Source organism: Populus trichocarpa, chromosome 1, assembly GCF_000002775.5.
Source record: "Populus trichocarpa isolate Nisqually-1 chromosome 1, P.trichocarpa_v4.1, whole genome shotgun sequence".
Taxonomy (NCBI): Eukaryota; Viridiplantae; Streptophyta; class Magnoliopsida; order Malpighiales; family Salicaceae; genus Populus; species Populus trichocarpa.
The window spans coordinates 845,922-862,539 of NC_037285.2; the positions used below are offsets into that span (position 1 = coordinate 845,922).

General features: G+C 32.4%; 1 protein-coding gene across 1 annotated transcript; it reads left to right on the forward strand.

The window, feature by feature from the left end:
- The first annotated feature begins 2,042 nt into the window (after positions 1-2,042).
- LOC7455762 (putative E3 ubiquitin-protein ligase LIN-2) lies at positions 2,043-5,798 on the forward strand. The gene is made up of 5 exons (XM_002297623.3): positions 2,043-2,418; positions 2,808-4,549; positions 4,926-5,189; positions 5,304-5,331; positions 5,411-5,798. The coding sequence occupies exons 2-5, from the start codon at positions 2,831-2,833 to the stop codon at positions 5,680-5,682; spliced, it is 2,283 nt and encodes a 760-aa protein (XP_002297659.1). The 5' UTR covers positions 2,043-2,418; positions 2,808-2,830; the 3' UTR covers positions 5,683-5,798.
- Positions 5,799-16,618: the final 10,820 nt, after the last annotated feature.

The window sequence follows — 16,618 nt, forward strand, 5'->3', positions numbered from 1 at the left end:
CAAGTTGTTAAATGAAATTTTAAAATATAATTTATATTATTTTTTAACATATATTTTTAAGTGAGAGTCTAGTAAATGCTTTTGCATATTATTTTTTAATGCATTTCTTATAAAATACAAGATTTAAACACGTGACTCAAAAAACTTAAATTATTATATAACATTTAAAAAATTATATCTAATTTTTTTAAAAAATAATTAACATAACTTAAGGTTTAAGGTTTTAGGTTTGAATCTCACCACTCTTTTTTAAAAAAACATAACATATTTATGTCCACCAAACCATATTTATAAAAAGTATTATAACTTTTAACCTTGATATAAGTGCCGAGAGCTCTAATAAAATAAAATAAAAACAAAATATTTAGAGTATAATTATTCTACACGTAAATAATTTTCAATGCAAAAAGAAAGAGAGGGGGGAAAATGACTTGAGAAACTGAAATTTAATTTTCATTTCTAATATATCTTAATTTCATGCCTCTTATGGTTTTGAATTTTGATCTCTCTTGAAGAAGCAAGTGATGCGGTGGAATTTGGCTGTGAAGCAATTCCCTCCGCTCCTCCACCCTGATCCAGACCTGACTCCACTTTCTCCCTCCTCCCTTGTCCTCGTGTGCCCAAAAAGTCTCCCTTCACAACGAAAGTGCCCACTAAAACCAAAGGAATTAGCATTTTCCCATCGAGCATAAATTAGCGTTTTCCCATCAAGCATCTTTCTTTATGGAAAAGAAGAGATTATTAGGAACTTGACCACGCACGACATTGACAGTAAAATAGCAGTTCCTCTTATTGTGAACCTTTAATTTTTCAGAAAAAAGGACATGAATATCGCCAGGTCCGTGACCACCAGCAAGAAATACACCTTAACTCTAGTTTGATTTTGTGTTTTAAAAGTGTTTCTGAAAAAATTATTAATTTTTATTTTTTTTACTTTAAATTATTTTTTTGATAATTTTATATCGTTTTAATATGTTAATATAAAAAATAATATTTTTTTTTTATTTTGATGCGTTTTCAAGCTAAAAACACTTTGAAAAACAACCGTTACTATACTTCCAAACACTCTCATAAGCACCTATACTTAAAGTGAATTTCTAGGAGTGTGATAACTTCTGTTATTGAATGTATTTTAAAAATATATTTCACTTTTAAAAAAATTAAATTAATTTTTTTAGTATTTTTCAATAATTTTATTATGTTGATTTTTTTTTCCAACTATAAACTCGAAATCAAGTGTTTTGCTGGGGATGGATGAATTTTTTTTAACGCAAAAAAAAGTTTCCAAGCTATTCACTGATTAGTCCACCATTATATATATAAGATTAAGGTGACCGATATTTCTCTTCACTACTAGACTAACACTTGATGTGCTGAATCTTTTATTTTATACAAATATTGAGGAAAAATAATAGCATTGTCCTGCACTCTAAAATAATAAAAAAAAGTACCCATTCTTTTCTTACACAGAAAGTTCCAAAATTAAAATAAAAAAGTATTGGAAACCAAGCAGCCAATAGCCAGTTGGTCAAGAAGAGAGTGAGAGGGCTGCAGTTGAAACAGTTGACATCTTGAAAAGCCTGCCTGCAGATGCAAAATAACACAGTTTACATTACATGTGATCCCTCTTTTTCTAAATTTGATCAAACCATATCCCTTAATTTGATTTTTTGTCAAACCAATCCCTCTTTTTTTCCAATTAAAAGGTTCTTCAAGTCCTTTTATTTAACTTCATCACCAACTTAATGGCTACATGAACGAAATATATTATGAAAAAATAAAAAAAATAGAATATAAAATATAGAGTGGTTAGAATTGGTCCAATTGAAATTAGATGATTTGAGAAGTCAACTTAATTAAAATCTATTTAATTTTTTTTAAAACAATATTATTTTAACTAAAAAAACAATTGAAACAACCTTTTTAACGACCTGGATTAATCCATTCAAGTTGTAACTCGGTCCAGATTTAATAACTTTAAAGAAACATTAATCACATTAACCATACACACACACACACATGTATATATAGAATTTACAAAACCTCCATTGCACAAAGAACAGCAACTTTCTCGCTTGTCATCTTTCAATTGTCATTCTTCAGTCTTAATTGCTTCTTTCCTGTGTTGCCTATTGTAAATGACCCCTCCAAGCTCCATGTTTATTTTTCTCTTTGTTTTTTCCCTTTCTATTGCTGTCCTTTATATTAGACAATACAAAAACTTTTCATGGCTTTTGCTCATCAATCATCTTCTTTGTTCTGATTTATTCCCTTTCTTTCTCCTCACAAGATTCTTCAATATTGTTCCAACATTCTACCTCTCATTTCTAAGTAATCATCGTGAGAGAATCGTGCCTGGATCTTAATTCTTGTCATAAATGTTGTGCCTCTAGAGTTCGAGCAAGTTGGATTTTGGTGGTAAGACAAATTCTGATTTTTTTTTCTTCTATGGATTTTATAAAGCATCAATGTATGGTTTTGTTTTTAGTTTCCAAAACTAGAGAATGTAGGTGTGAATCAGACAGCATATGCATACTTAGTTACTAAGTAAAATTTCTTGAGTTCCAAGTTGTAGGGTTTTGAGAGAATTACATGCTAAACTTCTTTGCATAGTATAGTTTTCGTAGGTTGTTTGTCGTATGAATCTGGTTTCTTTCTTGGAGAAACCAATTTGGTTGCCAACAATGTCAGTGAACGTTACTTGATGGCCTTAATTTCCATCTATACATGTGTTTTGGTCACCAGAAGAAGTTGGTTCCAAGCTCTTTACGGTCTGAAGTTTTTGTCTTCTATAAAATTTTGTGCAGGGAGGGGGTTATATTGTAAAAAAATGGCAACATCTTTGGAGGAGCTTCTTGCGAAGGAAGGGTTTAGAGCCGGAAGATCAGGGACAAGGGCAAGGCCTGCATTCAAAGGAGAAGCTGCAAGTATGCCTCGTTACCCTTCTGGAGACCAAGGCAAAAAGGACTCTCCATCTGGTCCATCTATCAGTAGAATCAAGACTGAAAGGACAAGATCTGATGTCACTCGGTATACTTTGAGAGGAGAATCACCAGTAAGTAATAGTAGTTTAGGTTGGAGACCGAGGGATGATCTGGTTAGAAGAGAAAAAATAGATTCAAGATTGAAGACAGAACTTCGCTGCAGAGGTTCGAAAGATGTGCAGGAAGATAAGACTCTGAATTCTGACACATTGGAAGATGTCAAGGGGAGTGAGATTGTTGAGGTTGGTGTGGAAGAAGATGGGAGATTTAAGGATATATACTCTGATAAAGCATATTATTCAGAAAGAAAGGAAAGATCATCAAAAGGTAACGGGAGCTCGGAGAGGTATAAAGAGAGGAAAGGGAAGGATAAGAAAGTAACTGAAAGGCGCGGCAGCAATTCTAATGAAAAATTGCTCAAATACACTGGACTGAGCAATAACAACAGGAAAAGTATGGACCAGGTTGAGGCGGCTTATGAAAGTTCGGTTAGAGGCTCAAAGAATGCCAATGGCTTTGAAGATGATCAGAGAACAAAGAATGAGAAAAGTGCACCAGCAGTTCCTGAAATTGCTCTTGATGAAGTTGCTGTTAAAGCAGTAACCTCCATCTTAAATGGTTATATCAAGCGTTTTCTTAAAGATGCAAAATTCCGAACCACTCTCCGTCGCAATTGTTTCTCTTCTCTTGCTTTTATCGAAACAGAAGAAGGCGACAGCATTGAGAGCATGGCCAAGGCCAATCTTGAACAAGCTATTGCAACAGTGGAAAAGGTTTCCGAGGCAGCTGCAAGGGCAAACGATTTGAAAACAGCTGCTTTGCAGCTTAGTGTGATCACAGGCTTGAACTCAAATGATCTGAAAGATGAATATACATCAGGAACTCCAAATTCTAGGTTGTCAGCTTGTGCTCACATCTATCTCAGTGTGATATATAAGCTACAAAAGAAGGACAAGGCTTCAGCTAAGCATCTTTTGCAAGTGTTCTGTGATTCTCCTTTTCTGGCAAGAACACTTTTGTTGTCTGAACTGTGGGACTATCTATTCTTCCCTCATCTTTCTCATTTGAAGACTTGGTACAAACAAGAGGCAGATGCTCTATTCAGGAAGCCAAGCAAGATTACGAAACTTAAGTTTCTTGCCAAAGTTTATAACGAAACTCTGGATTCCTGTACCTATCAATTTGCAGTTTACTACAAGGATTGGCTCACAGAGGGAGTTGAAGCTCCTTCTATTCCTTCTGTCGACATCCCTTTCACGTCACAGCAGGGGGGTTCACGGGATCATTCTTCAGGACCAGCTAGTCCGTCTGCTCCTTTCTCACCCCAGCCAACGGTGAGTAAGAAACTATATGATGCTGTATTTGGCCGTTCAAGTAAACCTAGAGTTCATGAGGCTGAAGACAATGGGAAGGCAGAAAACTTCAATAATGGTGCACATATTTCTGGTTCTTCTCCTATTGAAATCAAACATACAGTGACGATCTCTTTCAAAATGGTTACATATCCTGGTCAAGATATAGAGAACCATTCCCCTGAGAATGTACCAGATAACACCTCCATTCCTGTGAGTATTTCCTGTGATTTTCCTTCATCTTTGTACCATTTACTTGTATGATTTATGCCATTTGTTTTGTTAGTAATTTCCTTTCAATATTTTTATGAGTTGCGAATATCAAACATATAAAAAACATTTGGTTACTTTCTCGAGATTTGAAAGGACTGAAATTAACTCTAAAACTGTCCTAGAGACATGACAAAAATCCATTCTAAAATTATTTCGTAGACACTCTATCTCCTCTAACCAACCAAACGCAACCATATGGATGATACTTATTGATAATTAACATTTGAACTAGAGAATAGTAAACCTTAAATTTGTTCCTCTCATCTTTTCTCTGTAAGTATTTTTCACGCTCTCAAGAATTTAAACATTTCTGCAGGGTAAAGGGCTCTTAACAGCATCTAACAAAGAATGGAAGTTGGTCAAAGTGAGTGTTTCACCAGGCACAGATCTTAATGCTGACACTTGCAACTCTAGTGCAAGGGAAGAACCTGAAGGAGATACTACTCATATGCTAAATTCATCTTCACATACAAAAGAAAACGAGCTAGCCCTCAAGACACTAGCAAAATCTGTTTTCGAACTACAGCGAACTGAGGATTCTGGTGATCCCACTGTTTCAGACCTTTCACATTCCAAAAAGGTGTCATTTCACTTTTCTTGGCAAGAAATACTGAATTCCTGACCGTGTTTTGCATTTAATACTATATGCCTACAAATTCCCCTATAATTTCTCTGATTATTATGTTAAGTGCAGGCAATCAACGCGGACGCTTCTAGTGAAGGTGAGTCAGAACATCTCAAGATTATTTCTCCCTTTACAAATTGTTGTTTGAATGCTCATAATGCACTCTCCCAGTGCAGGGCCAAATGGAAGTCATGAACATTTTGATGAAGGATCCATTTTTGATAGCATTCCACACGACTTTATTTGCCCTCTCACCGGACAGTTGTTTGAGGATCCGGTGACCCTGGAGACCGGCCAAACCTTTGAGCGAGAGGCCATCCGAGAATGGTTTGATCAGGGAAACAAAACATGCCCTGTATCAGGAAAAACTTTAGCATGTTCAACCGTGCCACTTACCAACTCTATTTTGAAGCTTGTCATCGATAGTTGGAAATTGGTGAAAGAATAATAGCTATTATAATCTAATCAGCAATGTTTAAATATAATTTTAGGATCGAAATTATGTACCATTGCGGGTCATGAATAATAAATTATGTACTTTTATAGAAAAACGATTTATATTTTCCCACTTGTTTCTCTAACCCCATTTTGTTCAAGAAAAACCAAAATAATTTTTACTCACTTAAAAAAAAAACTTAACACTCGTGAATTTAATTTTGAAAAATAGTTGATAAATTAACCAATTAGGTTTCCAGCATGAGTCACAACGGTTCCATTCTCTTCTATGAACTATGATATTAACAACAATCATAAATCGCCTAGAAGACATAATAACATGTTCCATGTAAGCTTGGGAGGATGGGCTACTATTTGTTTTTGGTTTTTAGATAGATGAGGATCTAGTTTTTGTCAAGATTTTTTAGAAGAAGCGATTGTTTTTTTTTTTAATTTTTTTTTAGTATATTTATCTTATTTGTATAAAAAAAGTTTGGTAAAGTGTATTAATTTTACCATTAATTTCAATTATTTTTTCCAATTAAGATATTATTTAATATTAATTGAGATAAACGTTATCTGCAGATAGATGATTTTAACAAAAAATAGATTAGATAAGATAAGATAAGATAAGATAAGATAAACATTATCTATTATATGAAATGAGATTTTTACAATCATACGAAGTGAAATGATTTTGACAAAAAATAGATAAGATAAATGTTATCGGTTAGGTAAAACGTGTTTCTAACAATCACACGGGGTGATAATTTTGACAAAACTCAGATAAGATAAATGTTATCTCTCAAGTGAAACGAGTTCTTAACGATTATAAAATAATTTTAAAAAATATATAAGATAGCGTTATCTCTCAAATGAAACGAGTTTTTAACAATTATGAAATAATTTTTTAAAAATATATAAGATAACTTAATCTATCTATTAGGTAAAATGAGTTTTTAACAACCACACACAATGTGAAATGATAATTAGATAAGTTCAAATTAAATGTAAAGCACATAATTGGCAATTGAAAAAAATTAAAAACAAGAATCATGAATTCATATTCTTGAGATATTATATAGATGTGTCCTTATTTGGTGATGAAATAAATAACGTTATTAAATTATTATATTTGAATAAAAGAGATGAAGATAGTAAAAACAAAAATAAATTTGGTTGAAAACACAAAAACAAAGATAGAAATATAAAATAAATATATTTTTGGGATAATTTTTACATGAATTTCTATATTTTTAAAATATTTTGAAGTGAATAGAAAACTCTATTTAAGTAAAAAGAAGTGATATTTTGAATTAAATGCCTAGGATCCAAATTTGAAAAAAAGAAATAAGCCTTAAAAGGCTCTCCATTTTAATATTCTCTTGGCCTAACTCTCTCTGTGTGTGTGTGTGTGTGTGTGTGTGTGTATAAACTAGCATGCACATTTCATTTCATCACATATTCATTATAGGGTGGTTCATCTTCTGGTGCAATCTTTTTGCCCCAAAATCCCAGGCCAAATTCTGTGTCAATAACCCAAGAAAATGCCACCTCAAGCCATATTTTTATAGCACCGTTTCGTGTCAAACCTTCGTATCTTTTTCACGAACGGTTCTTTATAACCAAAACCATCGCTATAAACATGATCCGAAATCGCCACTAACTCACATCACCTCTTATTTTTACAAGTATTAGCTCCTATTTGCCTCCCAATAACGTCACTCTCATTCTGTAGTGAGTCAAGGCATGTGATGCATGTACGTACATGTTGTATAGGCTATGAGTCTTTCCATCATCTCTAGCTTTAATGCTAGGGAGTGAGTGATCCGCAAAACAACTTGAGAGCTCACAGTGGGATTCTTAGATAGGATACAAGAAGGTGGAGAGCCTAGGGAGCTGGGACTGCTAGATCTGTTGTCATTTTATGCCATGGTTGCTTGGTTAGGAGGGAGGAAGGATTGAGTGGGAGATGAGAGAGTTGTGAAAATGTGAGGATATGTTGACTTACTACTCATTAAAAGTCCTCTTTTAATAATGACTAGCAAGTCACAAAATATTCTCACATTTTCACAACTCTCCCATGCATTTCCTTCTCAACACCCTCCCTCCCAACCCAGCAATCATGGCACACGGTGTCAACAGATTTAGCAGCCCCAGCTCCCCGTCTCTCCACCATTTTTGTTTCCTCTCTAAGAATACCATGCAGATAAATCACTCCCTAGCACTAAAGCAGGGGATGATGGAAAGAGTCAAAGCCTATACGACAAGTTCAAGCATCGCATGCCTTGACTCGCTACAAAATGAGAGTAAAGATTATTTCTCCCTTTACAAAATGTTGTTTGAATGCTCACAATTAATGCACTCTCCCAGTGCAGGGTCAAATTGAAGTCATGGATATTTTGATGAAGGATCCACATGACTTTATTTGCCCTCTCACCGGACAGTTGTTTGAGGATCCAGTGACCCTAGAGACTGGCCAAACCTTTGAGCGAGAGGCCATCGGAGAATGGTTTGATCAGGGAAACAGAACATGCCCTGTAACGGGAAAAACTTTAGCATGTGTTCAACCGTGCCACTTACCACCTCTATTTTGAAGTATGTCATCGATAGCCAATATAATTTTAGATTTGAATCATGTAATATGATACTTGACGAAGAAATCTCCCTTCTTTTCTTTGTCTTTTTGACACCCGACCTTTTTAATTGATAAAAAACTATGTATGTGTGTACATGTCACTTTATTATTATATATTGATTTCATGTGTACATGGTAGAGAAGAGGGCCAATTTAATTATTAAGTATAATCATCTATTATGATTCTTTAAATTCCTCTTGATGATCATTATTAATACAAAAAATTATATAATCGGTAAATGTAACTTATCAATTTCATAAGTACAAGTTAAATACAAATACTAAAACAAGTATAGTGAGCTACTTTTACAGAAAAATAATTTATATTTCCCAATCTTTTCTCTAACCCGATTTTGTTAAAAAAAAAAACCAAAATAATTTTGACCCACTTGAACTTATACCAAGAAAACCTTGATACTTGAGGGTCTAGCTGCTGTGGTCAACCGTGTGACTTGTTCCGCCCCCGTCCCGGGTTCGACCCTCTATGTGCACGCCTGTCACCCCCGCGGTGCCTTACCTGCTCCTGGGCTTGCAGGATGTCCAGTGGGCCGTGGAGAATAGTCGTGGTGCGCGTAAGCTGGCCCGGACACTCCACGTAAATCAAAAAAAAAAAAAAAAGAAAACCTTGACACTCATGAATTTGATTTTGAAAAATAGCGGCTAAACCAATTAAAATGATATTATAGTATTGTAATTAGCTGCTAAACCAATTAAAATGATATTGATAACCATCACTGATCCAATCTTTTATATAGGGGTGAGCAAAAAAACAAAAAAACTGATTAAACCGAGAAAACTTGAAAAAAAATAATAGAAAAAACTGAACCGTGAAAAAAAATCGATTAGAATTTTGAAAAAATCGACCGGTTTGGTTTGATTTTAGAAGCCTGAAACTGAAAAAACCGAACCGAATCCAAACAAAAAAAACTGAGCCAAAACAGGAAAAAACCCGAGCCAAACCTGTTAGATGAATTATAAAATAAGATAAGATAGATGTTATTAGTTAGACGAATAATAAAATATAAGATAATATAAATGAGTTTTTAACAGCCATGAAGAGATATTGTAGATGTATTATAAGATAATGCTTAATTAATATCTTAGGATAGAAGAGATAGAGAAAATAAATATAAAAACAAGTTTGGTTAAAGAGACGAAGACATAGATAGAAACATAAAATAAATTTGTTTTTTAGACAATTCTTGAGTAAATTTCTATACTTTTAAAACATGAAGAGCGTGAAGACACATGTCACTTAACTCCATTATCCTTATCTTTTTTGTTTTGAAACTAGATATGTGGCCCGTGCTTCGTTGTCGGCTGGGTTGAATTTTTGCTAACATAAAAAAAATCTAGAGGATTTCAAGTGATGAAAAAAAAAACTATTAATTTAAAAAAAAAATGTTGAAGAAAAAACCCTTGAGACAACCCGGTTAATTTGACAAATTAACCACCCGCGATATGAGATAATGATAAAAAAAAATTATACTATAAAAAAAAGGACCCAATAAAAAAGATTGAAGTTCAATAAAAAAACACATAAAGAAAAGTGAAAAAATCACAAAGCTCAAAAGCCAATAATTTAACTCCATAAGTATGAAATTGAAAAAAAAAATCAATTTTAAAAAAACCATAGAGGAAAAAAACCCGAGCCAAACTGAGTTAACTCGACTGACCTATTCTCGGGATATGAGATCGTGATAATCAAACAAAAAGGAAAGTGAAATAAATAACGAAGTTCAAGGCTTAATAACCAAAATTTCAAATGAAGAATTTGAAAAAAAATCAATTTTTAATAAAAAGACAAAAAAAAACTTAAATCGAATCCAAGCCGTGAGACTGAGATTACCCTATAGAAAGGCAAACACAAAAAAATAATGAAGAAAAATCTCTGATCTCAGTAAAAATTTAAAATCCAAACAACGCCGACCAAATCTTGTTTAAAAACTAAATGAGAAAAATAATAAGGGACTGAACTGAAAAAAATAATTAAGAAAAGGATAAAAAAAATACTAATTAGAAGAATCAAGACCCAAATTGGATAAAAAAACTAAATAAAATAAGATATTGAGGGACACAATTGAAAAAAAGATAAATAAGAAAAAATATAAGAAAATAGTAATAAAAAAAATAAGGACCAAAATTGAATAAAAAACAAAGACAATGAAATGAACCGGGATGAAATTGAAAAACAAATAAATGAAGGAAAGGATAAAACACCAAAAAAGAACAATAAAAAAAATAAGAACCAATTTGGATACGAAAATCAAATTAAATAAAATTTATCAGGTATGATATTGAAAAAAATCTAAAATTCAAAATGTATCAAAAGCAAAACAAATAACACGTTAGAGGAATAAGGACCAAGAATGATAAAAATACAAATTAGATGACACAATTGTTTTTTTGAAAGGGTTGACACAAATTTCGAGGTTAAAAGAAAGAAAAGAAAGAGGAAAAAAACACGTTAGAGGCCAACCTGTCTCCGTCGCAAGCACATGCCACACCACTGAAAAGAGAACAATGAGCTGCTCCTAATGGTACTTTGGATGACAGAATTTGATAGCTGTATAGCCTTACATGCCCTGCCTTAAAGGCCTTGATGGTCGTCACATGATGACACGTGTGCTGTACGCGTTAACAATTTGGACAAAGATAACTCCATAAAAAAATAAAAAATTCAATCTCTGGTAAATCTAATGTTGGATGATATAATTATAAAAAAAAACGAAGAAAAAAAGAGAAAACAACACTATTCTAATTAATAGTATTATCCGAGTAGGAGAACACTAAAATCCCATATTCCTTTAGTTTAGTTTAGTTTTTTTTTTTGAAATTTTGATTTTAATCTCCCTCCCAATATCATCACTCTCATTCTGTAGTGAGTCAAGGCATGTTTGTCCATGTTGTCTAGGCTACCAGTCTCTCTCCATCATCTCTAGCTTTAGTAGCAGGGACAGGGAGTGATTGATCCGCATGCAACAACTTGAGAGCTCACCGTGGGATTCTTAGATAGGACACAAGAAGGTAGAGAGACTAGGAGCTGAGACTGCTAGATCTGTCGACATTTTATGCCATGGTTGGTTGGTTCGGAGGATTGAGTGGGAGATGTGAAAATGTAAGGATATTTTGACTTATACTCATTATTAATTTATTTTTAATACCAACTCATTAAAATAATAATAAAAAAGTAATTTAAAATCTCCATTGATGCGTGTGTTCACGTAGAAATTCAATAGCGGAGGATACCCATTGGATTACAGAGAATAATTTATCTATTTGCCTGTGGTGTTGGTACAGCTTCACGAACTTCAAGTGTACTGAAACATGGGAGAAAGAGGTAGGAAAGCTTCTTACAGTTTGCAAATTATGTTGATTGTTTCCTCTGCTCCATGCCCAAGAAAACCCTAGATGATGATCAACATATATATACCCTTCATCTGCCGAGCCTTATTCTCATACGGAAATGCTTTGAGCTTTTCTTCTTCTTTAGTTACGTTTCCTTGACCCAAGATTAATTTCTTAGAGTACTAAGATTGACATTTTCTTGCCATTGTTAGCTGGGAGGGAGGAGGGGAGATATTGGGAAGGAAATATGAGCCAACACTTCTGAAACGAGATGCTCTTTCTTACATGATAAAAAATATGTTTTTTAAGCCAAATATAATTTAAATTATATACACAAACATAATTTTATTATAGTACCTTTATATGTTTTTGTTAAGAAGAAACTATTGAATTTATCTTGTAAAATTTTATTTTAGATGCAAACAACCTAAATGCCAATTAGTGCATAGTATATGAATTCTAGTAAAAAAAAAAAAAAACAAATCAAATAGAAAATCACAAATCTGTTCTTTGTCTCGTTCAAGTGTGAAAACAAGATTCTTAAGAGCAACCAATCCATGTCAATAAATACGGGAAAAAAAAAAATTAATTTTTGGCACTCGGTGGTTGCTGATCCTTTGGTACATTGGTTTTAGGTAGACATACATCAATGGACATGGACCCCTAACCTACCAAGCATGTGATATAGTACATGTGATCAATTAAGCAACATTATTGACTAGAAGAAAAGTTAAAAGTTAACGTACAAGGGTGGTTCATTCATTTGAGAATTGACGAGAACCTATCAAATTACAGTTCCTTTCCTTCTCCTAATGTTAAAAAATCTCCCTTCCTACATCTTTGTGGGAAACATTGACAGAATATGCTGTCATAGTGTAAATCCCGATTCCATTGGACATACAATTACTGATGAAATCATGGATAAAAAAATATTATCTGAAAATATATAGTTCTATTCCATCAATAACATAATTATCAATAAATTTACAGATGAATTTATCGTGCTAAAAAACATTTGCTAGCAATAATTCCATCGGTAAATACATCAATGATTATGGAGAATTATCGACAGATTAAATTCATTAGAGAATTATATTTATATGTATGTTACCGACATAATAAATCTGTCGGGGAATTATATTTAACAATGACAAGTCTTGTAATTTATTTCCAACTTTCTGAAACTCTTTGAGGGACCTAGTCTGTCGATAATTCCGTTGGTATTTCACATTCTGTCAGTAATCCCATCAATATTATATGTAATATGTTTTTAAAAATATTAAAATAAACAATACAATTAAAAAAATTAAAACATAATTCATGTAAAATAAAAGGCAAATTTGTATTATTAATTTTAAAAAAATATTATTAAATATAATTTATCTATCTAGTGAACATAAACTGGAGGAGGAGGCAGGGACCAATCTTTATCGGAACCAGGAGGGCAACGAGGTGGAGCATAAGTACCAGTGAGGGTTGCCAACAGTTGCTTGAGGACATTTACTTTATCCCCCAGTTCAGTCGCCTCAACCCCAAGTTGGGCAGTCTCAGCTTGAACTTGTTATTGTACGATTACATGAACAAACGGTGATTGCTGGCTCGATCCGAGTTGCGTGGTCCCAACAGTTGAGACATTATGGCTCGCTCATATATCCCCGGTTGTAGTATTGGAGATATTATAAACTCGATTTCTATCGAGTCTTCTGGCAAATCTAACCTCTAACTACAAATCTAGATCGAGTTTCAGATGGGTTGAAGGATTGTCCCTGTATCTCTCAAGCAATTAGGTGTTACATGTTTCCTGAAAAAAAGTTAGCAAATATAAAAAAAACAATAATTTAAAAAATGTTCAAATTCAACTTACCACAAACTTCTGGGCTCGACTATCCACGCGCTGCTGCACCCTTTTCTATCTGTCCCCCTTTCACATATGTGTTTAAACAAAAAGCTTCACCGGTCTTGGATCACGCCTAAAAATTATAGCATGCAAAAGAAAGCTACTGTTAGTTAAATTTTTTCATATAATACAACTTTGAATTTTTTTTTATATAAAACAGGATCTTACCTTTTGCTTTGCATGTGAAACAAATATAATGGATCCACTGGAGTGCATGGTCATGGAACCATGAATCTTCTTGGTCTATTTTTCTGAACCTGACTGCGACTGCATGCCTTAAGAAATGCTTTAAAATCACTTGCTGGATATAAACGTCCCAGATACCCTCAGAGATGTGGAGGTTTGAAACCCCTCCATATGGCCACGTATTCCCAGCCTGAAAGACTTAAATCTTTTGCATATTTTTTTTTCTTTTTTCTAGGCTTTCTACCTGAAATCATGCAACTTAGTTCTTAGAAAAGAAATCGAATAAGATAATGAAAAATAAGATTTTAATATTTTAAAGAAAAAATTTCACAATTTGAATTCAATCTTATCTAATAGTGTTGTAAATCTCCCACACCCTCATGGCTATGTCATTGTCAACCTCCTCCCAATAAGATCTTTTCTTATATATCAATTTCATAAAATAATTAGTTTATTAAAGTTAAAAAACTAATCAAATTAAATATTAAAAAATAACTACTTATGTTTATATTAACCTTGAACTTTACGAACCAAACATCAATCACAAGCTTTCATTTAAAGCTTTTGGAAACCCGACTCTATTAAAACAAAGGCACTTTCATAGACGATTTCATCGCCAATGTTATCATGTGAGCAGTTTCAACATTTGTAAACTTGAATTTCTATTTGTTCATTAAAATTAATCATCCAACTCCATGCATGTTGCTAGAACTAGAAGTTGAGTCAATCGACTTTTCTACCATGATCTCGTAAGGAACATAGGGTTCTCTATACGCAAAGTGCAAACCAACACAAGTATTTTTCCATAAACTAGTTTTGTAGAAGATGCATCGTAACAACATCTAGATCTATGATCTTTTTATTTTAACACCTCTTATATAAACATCTAAAACTGCCTCCACTAATATTCTTCAGATTAGATATTACATAATTAATAAAACCCTCAATCCTATTACAATAATCCATCAAGCACAACCCTTTGAGTGAAACTTAATACATCCAAGAACAATCATCAATTATTTATATAAAACTTATATAGAATATTAATGACTACATGTATAAATTAATAATGTGAACTAAATAAATTATCGGTATCCAACTAATTAAATATCATTGATTCAACTCAAATTTATTCAATCTATTTGAATAGTACCCTTTAATCATTATCAATTTTCACCAAAAATTCAAATTTCTCTAAATTTTTAAAAGTTCTTAACTTAAAAATAAAATTGATAAAATATGAAATGTACCCATTAAATAACTCATTATTTTTTTCATTATAACACACTTAAGTTAAAAAATCAAACTTGATTTCATCAAATGACAAACAAATATGATTTTTCTAAATCTCAACCAAATCCTAACATGTACAAATCATACATTTATACAATAAATTCCTCTAGGAAAAAGCTATAAAACAAGTAAATATATAAAAAAAACTACATATACTATACAAAATGCCAAAAAATTAACATAAAAGGGGTTACAATAAAAAATAGGTTGGTTTGCTTACTTGATGTGATAAATATTCAAAAGAAGTTGAATCACGGTATAGATACTAACAAATTGAGTGTTGAGATTGCTGGATTTGTGATGATTAGAGCTAGATTTATAACAAAATAAAAGAGGGAAAAAGTGCTGTCACTACCAGATTTAACAGTTTTATCAATGAAAATTTATGTCGGTATTTACACTAATAGTTCATCTATGATTATTATCGATTGGATCACGGATGAAAAAACATTTATAAAAAAAAGGAAGAAGAAATAGGGGAGGGGGAGAAAGGAGGGTTGTGCTGCTGGTTATAACTTTAATATTACTGATAGATTTACCGACAAAAATTAGTGAAGGTGAATTATCATCGGTAAGTCCGTCGAAAATATTGGCACATTTGATTTGTTGACGAAATGAAAGAGGAAATAACTACGTATTTTATTTATTTATTATTATTTGAATTCCATTGGTAACTCCCTGGGTAATCACTAACAAAACCGCTTTCATTAGTGATTATCAATGAAAACAATGACATTATTTTCTGGTGGTAAATGTCACCGTAATGTATCAATGAAATTTCTTTCATCAATTTTTCGTTGGTAATTTACAGTTTTCTAGTAGTGACAAGTCTTAATAGATGGTTAGGCTAAATTAATCACAAATTTATTAAAAACCTATCTGATTCACACTTGAAGTACATGACCTAAATTCCTCATCTTTAAGAAAATAAATAAATTTAGATAAAAAATCACAAGAACTTTTTTATTTATTAGAAGGTTTATGGGACCTTAACCTAACCTATTTAATGAAAATAATTATTTTTATTATTTAATAAATAATGTAGTGTAAGATTACTGTTTCAAAATAGAAGTGGCAAAGTCAGTTAGGATAAAGAGGACATGTTTCCCTTTTCTTTCTATTTTGAAAGAAAAAATTTCATTTGAAAACCATCTTATAGATATTTATTTATTGTTTTCGTTATAATCAACATGTTTCTCATACTTTTATTCTGAAACACCAATCACACTCAATCTAGAGTTAACTAACTATTTGACTTGCCCTTCACCGCATGTTGAATAATGTTTTTTTAGCAAAAAAAAAAAAAATGAATATGCAGTTTTCCAACATGTTTTTGGACATAAATAAATTCTCAATCATAAACTGAAAAGCTTATGCATGCATTTAATTAAATAAATAGAGAATTATTTGTGTCAATAAACATTGAAAAACCCTTAATGATAACTATAGACTAAACTGGAAAAATTAAGAGGTAGATGCAGATCAAGATATTTGATCTTGCAACACAGATCGTGTACTCAGTTTTGTTTAATAATTTTTTTTCTTAGAATACATTCTTTATTTAATCAAATAACCATTCGTGATAAT